The 12,645-nt window shown below is 38.1% G+C and overlaps 1 protein-coding gene across 7 annotated transcripts in view; it reads right to left on the reverse strand.

Annotated features, from left to right (window-relative positions):
- Nucleotides 1–4,213: 4,213 nt before the first annotated feature.
- Nucleotides 4,214–12,645, reverse strand: part of NPNT (nephronectin) — a 74,555-nt gene continuing 66,123 nt past the window's right edge. For 6 of the 7 annotated variants that reach the window (XM_073805013.1, XM_073805015.1, XM_019927767.3 and 3 more), the window contains 2 exons: nucleotides 8,371–8,627; nucleotides 4,214–6,983 (listed from right to left, as the gene is read on the reverse strand). In XM_073805013.1, coding sequence (XP_073661114.1) covers nucleotides 6,873–6,983; nucleotides 8,371–8,627 — 368 coding nt within the window. In that variant the 3' untranslated portion in view covers nucleotides 4,214–6,872. The remainder of the gene's footprint in view (nucleotides 6,984–8,370; nucleotides 8,628–12,645) is intronic. The other variant, XM_033856801.2, reaches the window with a different exon arrangement.

A 12,645-nucleotide genomic window follows, 5' to 3' on the forward strand; every position in this document is an offset into this window, starting at 1 on the left:
CAGGAGATGGTCTTTCAGAAAGTTCGGAGGACTGTTCTGCCTATTCGAGGTCAAAGCACAATTATATAAGTGTTTGAGACAAAGGGTTATTTGTCAAATTAGGTATTACTGACAGTTTACATCCAGATAAACATGTACAGAATGAGTAGTGGATCATAGGTCATCGTGGCCCCTTACAAGATTAAGGAAGGTTATTTCCTAAGGAGGTCTGGTTAATGCAAACGCACACTACATACTAAAGGGAAAGGAGAGGCCCAAATGGGCAGAGACAAGTTTTATGATTAAACTTTTCTTGTCTTGACATAAAATATGAATTTTATTTCATCACATTATTTCAGCAATGTTTTTAGTTTTCTGTATACAAGTCTTTCATCTCTTTGGCTAAATGTATTCTTAGTTATTCTATTCTTTTGGATGTTATCATAAATGAAATTGTTTTAATTTCCTTTTCATATTGCTCATTGCTGGTGCAAAGAAAAACTGAGTTTTTAGTGTTAATTTTGTATTTCACAACTTTGCTGAATTTGTTTACTAACTCTAGCTTTTCTGTGGATTCATTGGAATTTTCTATATGTAGGATCATGTCATCTGCAAATAGAGATAGTTTTACTCTTTACTTTCCAATATATTTCTTCTTCTTGTCTAATTGCATTAACTAGAACACCAAGTAAAATGTTGAATGATGGATTTTCTTATTTTGAACCACTTTTGCCTTCCTTGCATAAATGCTTGCCTTTCTGGCATAAATCCTGTCATGATATATAATCTTTTTAATGTGCTATTGGAGTCAGTTTGCTAGTATTTTGTTGAGGATATTTGCACCCGTATTCATAAAGGATATTGAGCTGTACAGTTGACCCTTGAACAATGCAGGGATTAATGGCACATTAATACCACCCAGGGAAATTGAAAATCTGCGTATAACTTTATAGTTGGCCCTCTGTGTCTGTGGTTCTGTATCCATGGATTCAACCAACCTCAGATAATGCAGTATTATAGTGTGTATTCATTGGAAAAATAATCCACATATAATCAGACCCCAACAGTTCAAACCCGAGGTGTTTAAGGGTCAACTGTATTTTCTTTTCTTGTTATATCTTTATCTAGCTTTGGTATCAGTAATGCTGGCCTCATAGAATGAATTAGGAGGTGTCCCTCATACTCTGTTTCTTCGTAGAGTTTGAGAAGAATTGTTATTTCTTCTTTAAATTTTGGTAGAATTCACCAGTGAAGACATCTGGGTGGTCCTGGAGTTTTGTTTGTTGGGTGGTTTTGATTACTGCTTCATTCTCTTTACTTGTCATAGGCCTGTTGAGATTTTGTCTTCTTGAGTTTTTTTTTAATTTGTAGAAATTTGTCCTTTTCATCTGGAATATCTAATTTGTCAGCATATAATTGTTCATTGTTAGCATATAATTGTTCATAGCATTCTCTTATTTTTATTTCTGTAAGGTTAGTAGTTTCAGTTTCATTTCTGATTTTAATTATTTAGGGGTTTTTTGGTTGTTAGTCTAGCTAATGGTTTTAAAACTGTTGATCCTTTCAAAGAACCAGATTTTCCTTTTGTTGATTCTGTGTTTTTCTTTTCTCTATTTCATTACCTTCATTCATGTCTTTATTATTTTCTTCCTTCTGCTATTTTTGGGCTTAATTTGCATCTTTTTTCTAGTTCCTTAATATCAATTTAGGGTATTGATTTGAGATCTTCTTTTTCACTATTTATTGGTGTTTACCGCAGTCCCTGAGCACTGCCTTTGCTGCATCCCATGTTCATGAAATGAAAGACTTAATATTGTTAAGATGGCAGTAATCTCCAAACTCTTCTATTTGCTGGTCTCATAGAATGAGTTGGAAAGTGTATCCTCCTCCATATAGTTAAAGAGTTGATGAAGACTTTGTACTAATTCTTAAATAGTCAGTTTACTTCACTGCTTCATTGAAGCTCTTTGGGAATTGGCTTTCTGTTGTGGAAAGCTTTTGATTATTAGCTCAATCTATTTACTTGCAATTGGTCTCTTCAGGTTTCTATTCTTCTCGATGCAGTTTCAATAGTTTGTGTCTAAGACTCTGTCCATGTCATCTAGGTTATCTTATTTTGTTGACATAAAGTTGTTCATAGTGTTCCCTTAAAATCCTTTGTATTTCTGTAAGGTCAGTGATGATGTCCCCTCTTTTATTCCTGATTTTGTTCATTTAAGTTTTTTTTTTTTTTGGTCTAGCTAAATGTTCATAAATTTTGTTCATCTTTTCAAAGAACCAAATTTAGTTTCATTGATTTTCTATATTGTTTTTGTTACTTCATTTTTCTTTTTGCTCTAATCTTTATTTCCTTCCTCTGCTTACTGTGATTTAATTTTTTCTTTGTTTTATAAGGTTGAAGTTTAGATTGATTTGAGATTTTTTAAATATAGGCATTTATAAATATAATTTATAGGCATTTATAAATATAATTTATATAGGCATTTATAAACAAAGCTTTAGCTTATCCCATAAGTTTGGGTATGTTTTCATTTGTATTAACCTCAAAATATTTCTTAATTTCCCTGTGATTTCTTCTTTCAGCCAGTGGTTAGAAGCACGTTATTTAATTTCCACATATTTGTAAATTTCTCAAATTTCCCTTTGTTACTGATTTCTAATTTCATCCACTGTGGTGGAAGGACTTATTTTATATAATTTCAATTCTTTTAAATTTGAGGTAGTGTATTATGGCCTAATTTATGTCTGTCAACATCTCTATGCACTTGAGAAAAATGTATATTCTTGTGTTCAGTGGCGTGTTCTACAGATATTAGGTCTGGTTGGCTTATAGAATTTTTCAACTCTTCTGTTGTTGATCTCAAGTCTAGTTGTTTATCCTTACTGAAGCTTTATCCTTCCCTCAAATTAGATAATCTCAACTGACGTATCTTCAAGTTGACTGATTCTTTCTCCTACCAGCTCAAATCTGCTGTTGAATACCTTGGTCAGTTTTTCATTTTAGTGATTGTACTATTATAACCATAGTTTCTGTTCTTTTAAAATAATATTTGTCTACTTATTGATATTCCCTATTTGTCTAAGCCCAAACATTTTTTGAAGGAAAAAATTCACTGGAACTTAGTGAATATTTGTGAATGTAGATCTTGCAACCAGGGACCTTTATGCCTTCCAGCAATGAATGTTAACAGAGATGAAGGCCCCACGCTCCTCAGTGTATTATCACTAAGGACCTGTAATCCAAATTTGGCCCCAACACCAGCAGCATGGGCATCACCCAGGAGCTGGTTAGAAATGCAGAATCTCAAGTCCCACTACAGATCCACTGAATCATAAGCTGCATTTTAACAAGATCTCCACGTGATTCCCGTACACATGCACATTAGAGTTTGAAAGACAAACTCTTTTGTCTTTCAAAATGGGCCAAACGTCCTGGAACCCACCACACTTTCAGAGCCTTCAAAGTATGCCAGTTTTCAGAATAGCAATTTTGCATTTATGTATATAACTTTGATACATGTCCATCTTCCTCTCTAGATAGAAGCTCCACAAAGGGGAGTCTGCTTACTGTTGTAGCCCAGAGCCAGGCACACAGTAAGTGCTGTAAAATCTGTCAAGTAAATAGATGAACTGGACTCTGGGATCTCATATTTTATCTGCTTCCTCCCACCTCAGTTTCAGAAGAGGTTTAACTTAACATATTTGGAAAACCTCAGCTTCCTCAAATCTCCCGTGGATGATTAGGAAGGACCTCTGAGATAAGGAAACAACTCTGAGATAAGGAAGCTGCAGTTTTTCTTTACCTTTTGCTTAAAGTATGTATTTATCCAAAACTTGAGTTTCCTTGCCACTAAGGGTTCTCTGAGTATTGGAAGGAAAGACGCCATTAAGCATATTCTCTATTTATTGTAATTCTGTAGGAGGACTCATTTTTGATCTTGAATGATTTCATTAATTTTGTTTCCTTATAATTATTTTTCTCCATCAGGAAAGGTTATTGGAATATGAGTAAAATGTCATAAATTCACAAAATCAACACTAGTAAAAGACTTCATTTATAATTCATATATATTTATATCTTTACTTATCCTGCCTTTATATAAAAGGATCTGAGGCAAATGTTTACAAGTAAATGAGATTTGAGAAAACATAACTAAAGCAACACTATAGATGGCTTTTGTGAAAAATCAAATCACCTCGATAATTCTTCCAGTTTAAAAAAAAACAAGAGACAACTGGTATTATTGTTTTTATTTATAAAGAATTATTTTTGTTTGGCTGTTTGGAAAACCACTAACATTTTTCACTTTAGAAAACATTAAATAATAAACAAGATGTTATACAGTACTTTGGATAACTTCTTCCATCAGTGTAGTGCAATGCATTATTGGCACCTAAAAGTGAAACTTTCTATTATTTTCCCCTTTCATCACCAGTTGTGCAGTTATATGACCGAAAAGGAAATGAATCATTAAAAAATGGATCTAAAGCCATATTTTCTGGCCCCTACTCAAAGGCTTACTGATTTATATCCCCCTCTGGCCTTGCATCCACCAAGTTAAATGATGAAAGACCTATTGTTGTCTATTGTACCTACTGTTCCCCAAACAATACCATTTTGTGGGACTTGGGAGATTCCCATTGGTAAGAGAAACTTCTACCATTAGGAGAAGGAAAGGTCCTGGCAGTGGTGCTGCTCATGGCACTCTCTTTTTCAGTAGCCAAATTAAGCTGTCACACATGTTGCAGAGAGAATGCACCAGATAAAAATCTCTCTAAACTGTGTCCCTTGTTATGGTCTCTTTAAAAACCTGAAATATCACCCACTAAGCAAGTGAAAGGGTTATATACCTTTACCAAGAAAAGAAATATATACCACCACATTAGGACATTACTGAGATACTAAAATATCTGCCCATGATACTCTTTTGGAACAAACAAATTTTTAATTTTTTTGTTTTTGTTTTTTAAATACTGCTGGGTTTGCCATAAAGGGAGAGACATTTTCATGACCTCAGCATTTGGTGGCTTTTCCCCTTTTGATTCCTCGCTATTAGGCGGTCAAGAGGGAAGTACCTAAATTAGACCTTAGCCCTGGTCCAAGTTACTTAGTTCTGGAGACTTTCATTACATAGTAATAGGATGAAAACATCTTCGGGGAGATTCTGTAATGTTACTCTACCTTGAGGTAAGAATGTCTTTAACCATCTTAAATAGAAAAAAAAAGTTATCAAATTTTTAAAAAGCCTCAAAAAAAAATTCACACTTTTTCTTTTAGACAAAGGATTCTAACTTAATAACCGTCCCTGCCAGGAAATGCTCCCTCACACTCCAGTCTAAGCCTGTTTCCTCTTGTTCTATTCTCAGTGCATATGGAGAACAGCTGGTCACCATCCTCTCTGTACCAGCCCTTCATATACTTGAAAACCAGCAGTTGTTTGCCCCTCAGTCTTCTCTTCTCCACGCTGAATAATCCCAGTTCCTTTAACTTTTCATCATAGATCTTTTTTTCCAACCCTTTAATCATCTTTGTGATTCCTGGCAAAAACAGCAGAAAATAGTTTGATTACTTAATTGGAAATAAAGAAAAGCCTCAGGAATAAGTTGCCTTTTAAAAGTTATGTATTTTGTTTAAATCTAAAGGTAAACTTTGCAGGGAGGAAATATAGTTAGGGGTTCATAGATCTTAGAATTCCAATCTTGTCCTGTTGATTTAGTGTGTGTGTGTGAGAATCCCATTCCAGCACGTCCGATGCTTCAAAGCATGAGACTCGCTTCCCAACCCTTCCTGACACAACAGCACATAAGTTGTGATCTAGACCTGCCTAAATTTATACTCATTGAAAAGTCAGTATGAAAATCTATTTCAACGGAGCTTCCCCCATGTTTCCCCACACCAAGCTTCCACAAACAGAAGCTTTTCTTTGAAACATCCAGAACTTCCAAAAGCTTCTTACATATTACCAGAAAGAACCACGTTGTTATGGTAAAGGCTGTTGGTTTTAAAGTGTAACCTGAAACAGTGAGGGTTTTACATGTTAACTACAGTTTCCTGTCTATTACTTTGTAGTGATCAAACTCAAGGCCGTTAAAAAATTCATCTCCCTACAACCACAGACACCTCTTCCAATTTTCTCTTGCTGCCAATATAAGGTCATGGAACTGGATGCCATTCCACCATGTATTTTTTTAACTCAAGAGATCATAAGCTGCCTTTCCCTTGCAACTAGAGTCTGTAAATATTAGGAACACATAACTACTTAATACCAATAACACATTTACACAAAACACAGTACTACTAACGAGGGATTGCGTGCCCACTCTACATAATTGTCTTTAAAAGAAAAATACAGATAACAAGAATAAACGCATCTTGATATGCTACATACCCTTCTTTTATAAAGTGAGTGGCAGTAAAAGTCAGAGTTCAGGTCAGACCAGAACTACCAAGTGGAGAGGAGAAACCAATTTCACAAGCACATTGTACAACGCATCTTAGGGGAAGTCAATACTACTCGTGGTACAACACTGAACAGATAACAGAATGGTCATTTGCACAGATTTCTTTTGAAAACTTCTCCTCTAATTTGCTACAAGGAACACCTTGTAACCAGGATGAAGGACAGTATAGGTCACACACACTGAAGGCCTTCTTAAGAGACAAAGGATGAAAGGTAACACCCAAAGATGGCTTTGGACACATCTACAGATGCCCCCCTGTATTTCAAGGAAGGTGTCACTGTTCACTGGGATTGCACAAAAGCAGGCCAGCAAGATGTGGGTCACCAATCAGACTTTCTCCTGACCCACTCTTCTCCTAGGCCTGATACGAGGGAGGAAAGGACAGGAGGTGAAGGTTGGAAAAAGAAAAGGGAGCAACATGGGGTTCATTGCTAGTTCTGGAGTTGCTCGCGTTCTTCAGAGCAGTGGCCTTTTTTCAAGCTCACATCATCCAATCCAATCTCCCCAGTGTGACCACGCCTTTTTTCACCTTTGAAGATGACCTAGGGAGAGAACGTACACACCAGTCAAGCCTCCTCTACCCCATTCCAATGCCTGCTCGTTTAGCAAAATAAAGACAAACTTTCCCCAAAACTATACAGTAAACTTACTTAACAGAAGGAAAGACTAGAACAGAGTTGCCAGTGTCAATGAGGCTTGCCTTCTGGTAGAAACTTAAGTCGTCAGTAAATCGTTAACCAGACCCCATTGCTCAGAATCAGTTACTCTTTAAAAAAGTCATTCTAAACAATGGACTACTTTCATTTAGGAATGATTATGAAGTGGACACTTTTGTCAAAGATTACCAAGGTCAGAAGTAAAGAGTGTGATGGAATATAAAGGTGTAGAAATTAGGAGCCAAAGATCTGAAAGATCATAATCGTGCAGCCTATCTTAGACGTTTTCTAGTTCCTCCTCTGGGTTAATTTAATATAGTTTTGTTGCCTAAAATGGAATAGAATCAAACACCCTAAAACAATCACAGTGTTGCTTCACTTACGTAAAGACCAAAATCTTTCCTGTATTTTATCTAACAGAAACCTATGTTAGGATATGAAACAACTTATTTTTATATTTCCAAACAATGTAAATATTAAGAAAAATTTTAAGAAAGAGAAACAGAGTAAAACAAAATCCAAGACTCTGACACAAGCTGTCTTCATGGAGTCTATTCTTTCTTTTAGAAAGTTTCTAGACACTATACCTATAGGTATAGAGGCAGAATTTCCTAATAACTGTTTTATTAGGATCAACATAAAGAAGACACTTTTTCCAAATACATTCACTATTTCAGTGGGGTGTTATAGATCATTTTATTGTTACCTATGACTTGATTACTTAGGATAAAATTTATATATTCAATCAAAGCTTTTCCCACCTCCTGTCCTGAATAGGATAATACTTTCCAAGCGTATTGTTCTAGTTTCCATCCAAGGCTGCTTAACTATGATCTCTGAGGCAAAGGGAAAACAAAGACTTTAAAGAAACATTTCCCCCCCCAAAAAACCACTTTAGGGTAACTCATGGTGGTCAAAGTTTGAAGTACAAGGAGTTTAAGGAAAAGGAAAAGCAGGTACCCCGCCACCATCCTTTGAAGTTTCTGTTAACTTTTTTTTTTCACTTTTTCAACTCCTACAATTTTTTTCATTAAAAATAGGGGCTATTCACCAGGGTGGGAAGAGTGACAGTGGTCAGAGGTTGCCACGAAGAATGTGTACGAAGGGGCAGAGGGGGTATAGAAAGAGGCAACGCATGGGGTCACCACGCCCGGCCAAGGCACAAGCCTTGCGCCTAAATTCAGGAAGAGACGGAGGAGTCCACCGCAGATCCCAGAGTTCTCCTCTGAAAGGAAACCCTCCCCGGTTCTGCCTCCCCGGCGGGTCTACTTACGCTCTTGACGTCAGCCCCTCGCAGGGTGATGCGCGTTTGCCTCCAGCTGTGGCCACCATTTCTTCCCCACAGGGCTGCTCCGTGGGCACCGTGTTTTCTCACAAACACCTGGAGCGTGCCGGAGTGCAGCCCCGTCACCTTGTGCCTGAACGACAGGCACAGGTCCCCTGAGTGTAGGAGGTGGCCGAGGGGGAGCAGCAGGCGAGCGGCCTTTCCCGCCGGGCCTTTGGCTGCCGAGACTGTCAGATACTGTCCACCTGCAGGGGAAAAGCAGGGCCGTGTATGCGCGCGCCCAGGTCCCTGCTGGCGTGACAGCGGGGACGGGCATGTCGCTCCTCTTGTTTTAGTGAACTTCAGATGGTGCCGGTCATCAGTAAAGAATTCCAGGTTTTTGAAGGAGAAAAATAGGACTTAGGTCCATGGCTGTCTTAAATTCTATGGTTTTGTATTTACAGAAAACACTTCGCTCCTGAGGAGTCCAGATTATGCCAGGGACAGGCAATAATTAGTCATCCTAACACTATAAATATTTCCAGTTAAATATGATCAGACATACACACATTCCCCACCTCTTGATCTTCTTGCACCTAGAATTATACTGTCATGCTGGCTGGCTGGTATGGTGGTGCAGTTACCAGGAAGAATTTTCTAGGTGGATTTTCTGTCTCCTGGCAGTAAAGCAGATGGTGATTTAAAGGGGCACTAGATCTGTTTATTCTCGCCTCTCCCCTCTTAAATAAAAAAAAAAAAAACTCTAAAGCACGGGTCCCCATCCCCCGGGCTACAGACCAGTACCGGTCCGTGGCCTGTTAGGAAGCGGGCCGCACAGCAGGAGGCGAGCGGTGGGCGAGCGAGCGAACCTTCATCTGTATTTACAGCCGCTCCCCATCGCTCGCATTACCACCTGAGCTCTGCCTCCTGGTGAGTTGTATGATTATTTCATTATATATTACAAAGTACTAATAATAGAAATAAAGGGCACAATAAATGTAATGCGCTTGAATCATCCCCAAACCTCCCTCCTTCCCCAGTCCGTGAAAAACTGTCTTCCAAGAAACCAGTTCCTGGTGCCAAAAAGGTTGGGGACCAAGGCTCTAAAGGGAGAAGGATCCTTTAAAAACGAGTTTGCTGTGCTTCTCATACCTGACCTCAAGAAGATGCAGAAGTGTTCTGGAAACCTGCCACATCTGCCTGGAGCATCAATAATATTTGGAGGTAAGCAGTTTAAAAGACTTTTTTATATAAATACAAATCCATAACAATATAATTGATATAGAAATTTTCCATTACACATACATGAACACAAAATGTTAGTAAAATCTTTCCCTTTGGAAAGGTCGCTTTGATGATGTCCTTGGATCCCTAGGGCTCCAGAGTTTGCTTCCCTCTATTGTTAGAGGAATTGCAGTTAAGGGGAAAAAAAAAGTTTGAGCAGCAGTGACGTGGGGGACGGTGCTTCTCAAGAGAAAGTTTCAAGTAGTAGTTTGAAACTCAGTCCAAGTACAAGTGACCTTCCCCTCAGGCTGTTTTATTGCAGCCACCTGAAAACCACACTGTAGTCTCAACACTGACTTATCCATAGGAAAAATGTGGTTGGAATGCTGAACACCTGTAACTGTTTTGGTAGAAACCCCACTTATCTTTCATTGAAAAGCATTCCTTATGCTTAATCTGTACAAGACATAACAAGGTTTGGGATGTCCTAGTCTTCAAGTGACTTCTCCTCTACCAAGTCTCCTCTGAGCCTTTAAAGGCCCATATAGGTGAGTTGTGTGTACCTGTGAGGGCCAGGTTCTGTACCAGGGCTCTCCAGGGAGCATCTCATTTAACCTTGCTAACAAGCCCTTGAAGTGAACACTTATTAGCTTCTGCATCTGCAAAACAAGCCTAAGGCTTTGAGAGGTGAAGTCACCCAAGGTGTCACCCAGCCAGGAGGCAGCAGAGTAACAGTTTGAGTTCAGAACTGCCTGAACCCCTATTCAGCACAGGAATCACTGGTTTACACGCTTCTCTCCCGCAGTCAAAGAGACTGTGAACTCTTTGATGTCAGAGCCAACCTCTCTCCAAACCCCATTACACTCCTAGCGTATGGTAGGAGTTTAATGCCATTTGTTGAATAAATGACATTCCAAGAATACAGCAAAAAACAACAGAGAAATAGATCCTGAGTCAGGTACTTGACTCACCAAAAACAAACACAGTGTTTTGTACTCCTTCCACCCCCGTCTTCCCCAAATTAATCCAAACAATATTTTGAGCCAAAATATTTAGATGGATTTAGAACGTCTCCCCATTAGTCAGCTTTTTGAATCATCACAGGTATTTTGGTTAAGACTAAGATATAAGGTTATTACAGTTAACCTGCAAGTTTTAAGAAAACAAGGATTATCTTAAATCCCCGTGGAATGTATATTAATATCACTATGCCAGACGCTGCCTGCAGCAAGACAACCTAACAAAAACCAAGACATCCTAATAAAAGAGTCAAATAATCACTTTATATAGATTTTTAAAACTATAAATGAGGTTACAATTGCTCTTCCCCATAGGGCTACTCTGTGGCCACTAGGATTTTTTTTCTTTTTACCATGAAGAATTCTTTCCCTTTTTAATAAATGGAAGTATTACAAAGTTGGAACAGTAGCTAAGGGAAAAATTGATCTAGCACTCCAAATTACCTATTAAATAAAAATTTCACTTCTGATTCCAAAATACTGGTTTAAATAAAAAATCACATTACATATTTTCATGGATTCAGTTTAAAGCATCACAATATCTAAAGTTGTTTTTTTGGTAAATAATAGATCCTGTAACAGTTGCCAGATATATAGGTGATAAAATTTTAATTTCAAACATATATGAAATGATATCTGGACAGGGTTACTAACTGCAGCATTGTCTGAACTACCAAAAGGCTGGAAACAACTGAAACGTCCCTCAATGGATGTCTGGTTAAATACGTTTAAGAAGTGATGGAGTAACCGCCATTCATTTAAGAATGAAGGTGTTATGTATGCACTGATACAGAACAATCTTCGACAACAATGGCTAATACTATTTTAATGGTAACTATTTAATGGTAACTTTAAAGCAGGGACTGCTTTAAATGCTTTACATACGTTTACTAGACACTACTGATGACCCCATTTAAGTAACCTGCTCAAGATCAAAGCTCGTAAGTGGTGATGGTGGGTTTCAGCCCAGGCATTCTGGCTTCAAAGTCCACTCACGTTTTTTTTTTTTTTTTCCTTTGGAGTAAAACTGCTTTACAATGTTGTGTTAGTTTCTGCTGTACAGTGTAGTGATTCAGCTATATGTATACCTATATCCCCTCCCTCTTGGACCTCCCTCCCACAGCCCCATCCCACCCATTAGGTCGTCACAGAGCACCGAGCTGAGCTCCCTGTGTTATATAGCAGGTCCACACTCAGGTTAACTCTTAAGATAATATTGTTAAGTGGAAGAAGCAAGGTACAGAAGAGAGGGCTGTTGTGAGGAAAAATGGCTCTCTGGAAAGGTAACCAAGAAACTGGTTGCATCTGGGGAGGATGACTGGGGCCCAGGGTTGGGAGGGAGCTTTTATTTTCACTGTTGATTTATTTTTCCATTTTCATGTATTTCAAAACAATGTTTCTTAATGCTGCAATAGACATAGTTGTACGTACACGCTGGCATATTTTATATTTAAACGAATTCCTTGTAGCTACCAGTAGCCGACAGAGTGCTGAGTCGGTTGAGATTAGGGTTCCAGGAAAAGGGCCCCAAGTTTAGCCTTGACACTACAGGAGAAGGGCGTGTGTTCAGGGCCACAGCTATAAGTCTGGAGCACATTATCACATCTGTCAGGAGCACAATTTTCCATTCCCTAGAGGATGGATTAATTTCACTATCTCGCAAGTAAGTTTAAGACTGAATGTGATAACAAAACCTAATGAGCACCAGGAAGGTGACTAGCAAATGCACTTATTTTGCAGCTGTTTCTCAAAGTTATAAGCTTGTTTAAGGGAAGGTGTTTTAGAGATATTAGCATATAAGAATATTTGCAAATCTGGATCTTGGATAAGAAATGCACAACATAAAAATCATACATGGAAATCCAAACATATGTTCCTTTACAAATGGTATAATCTAGATAGAAACAAGCAAACTATTAGTTTGGTAGTTAAAATGATACACAAAAATAATTGATGAAATTGCTTACAGCCTTCTCTGGCCTTAGCATGAGATACATACATAACCCCACCTGAACTGCCTAGAAGAAAACTAGGCACGGAA

Source organism: Tursiops truncatus, chromosome 5 (genome assembly GCF_011762595.2).
Source record: "Tursiops truncatus isolate mTurTru1 chromosome 5, mTurTru1.mat.Y, whole genome shotgun sequence".
NCBI classification, from domain to species: domain Eukaryota; kingdom Metazoa; phylum Chordata; class Mammalia; order Artiodactyla; family Delphinidae; genus Tursiops; species Tursiops truncatus.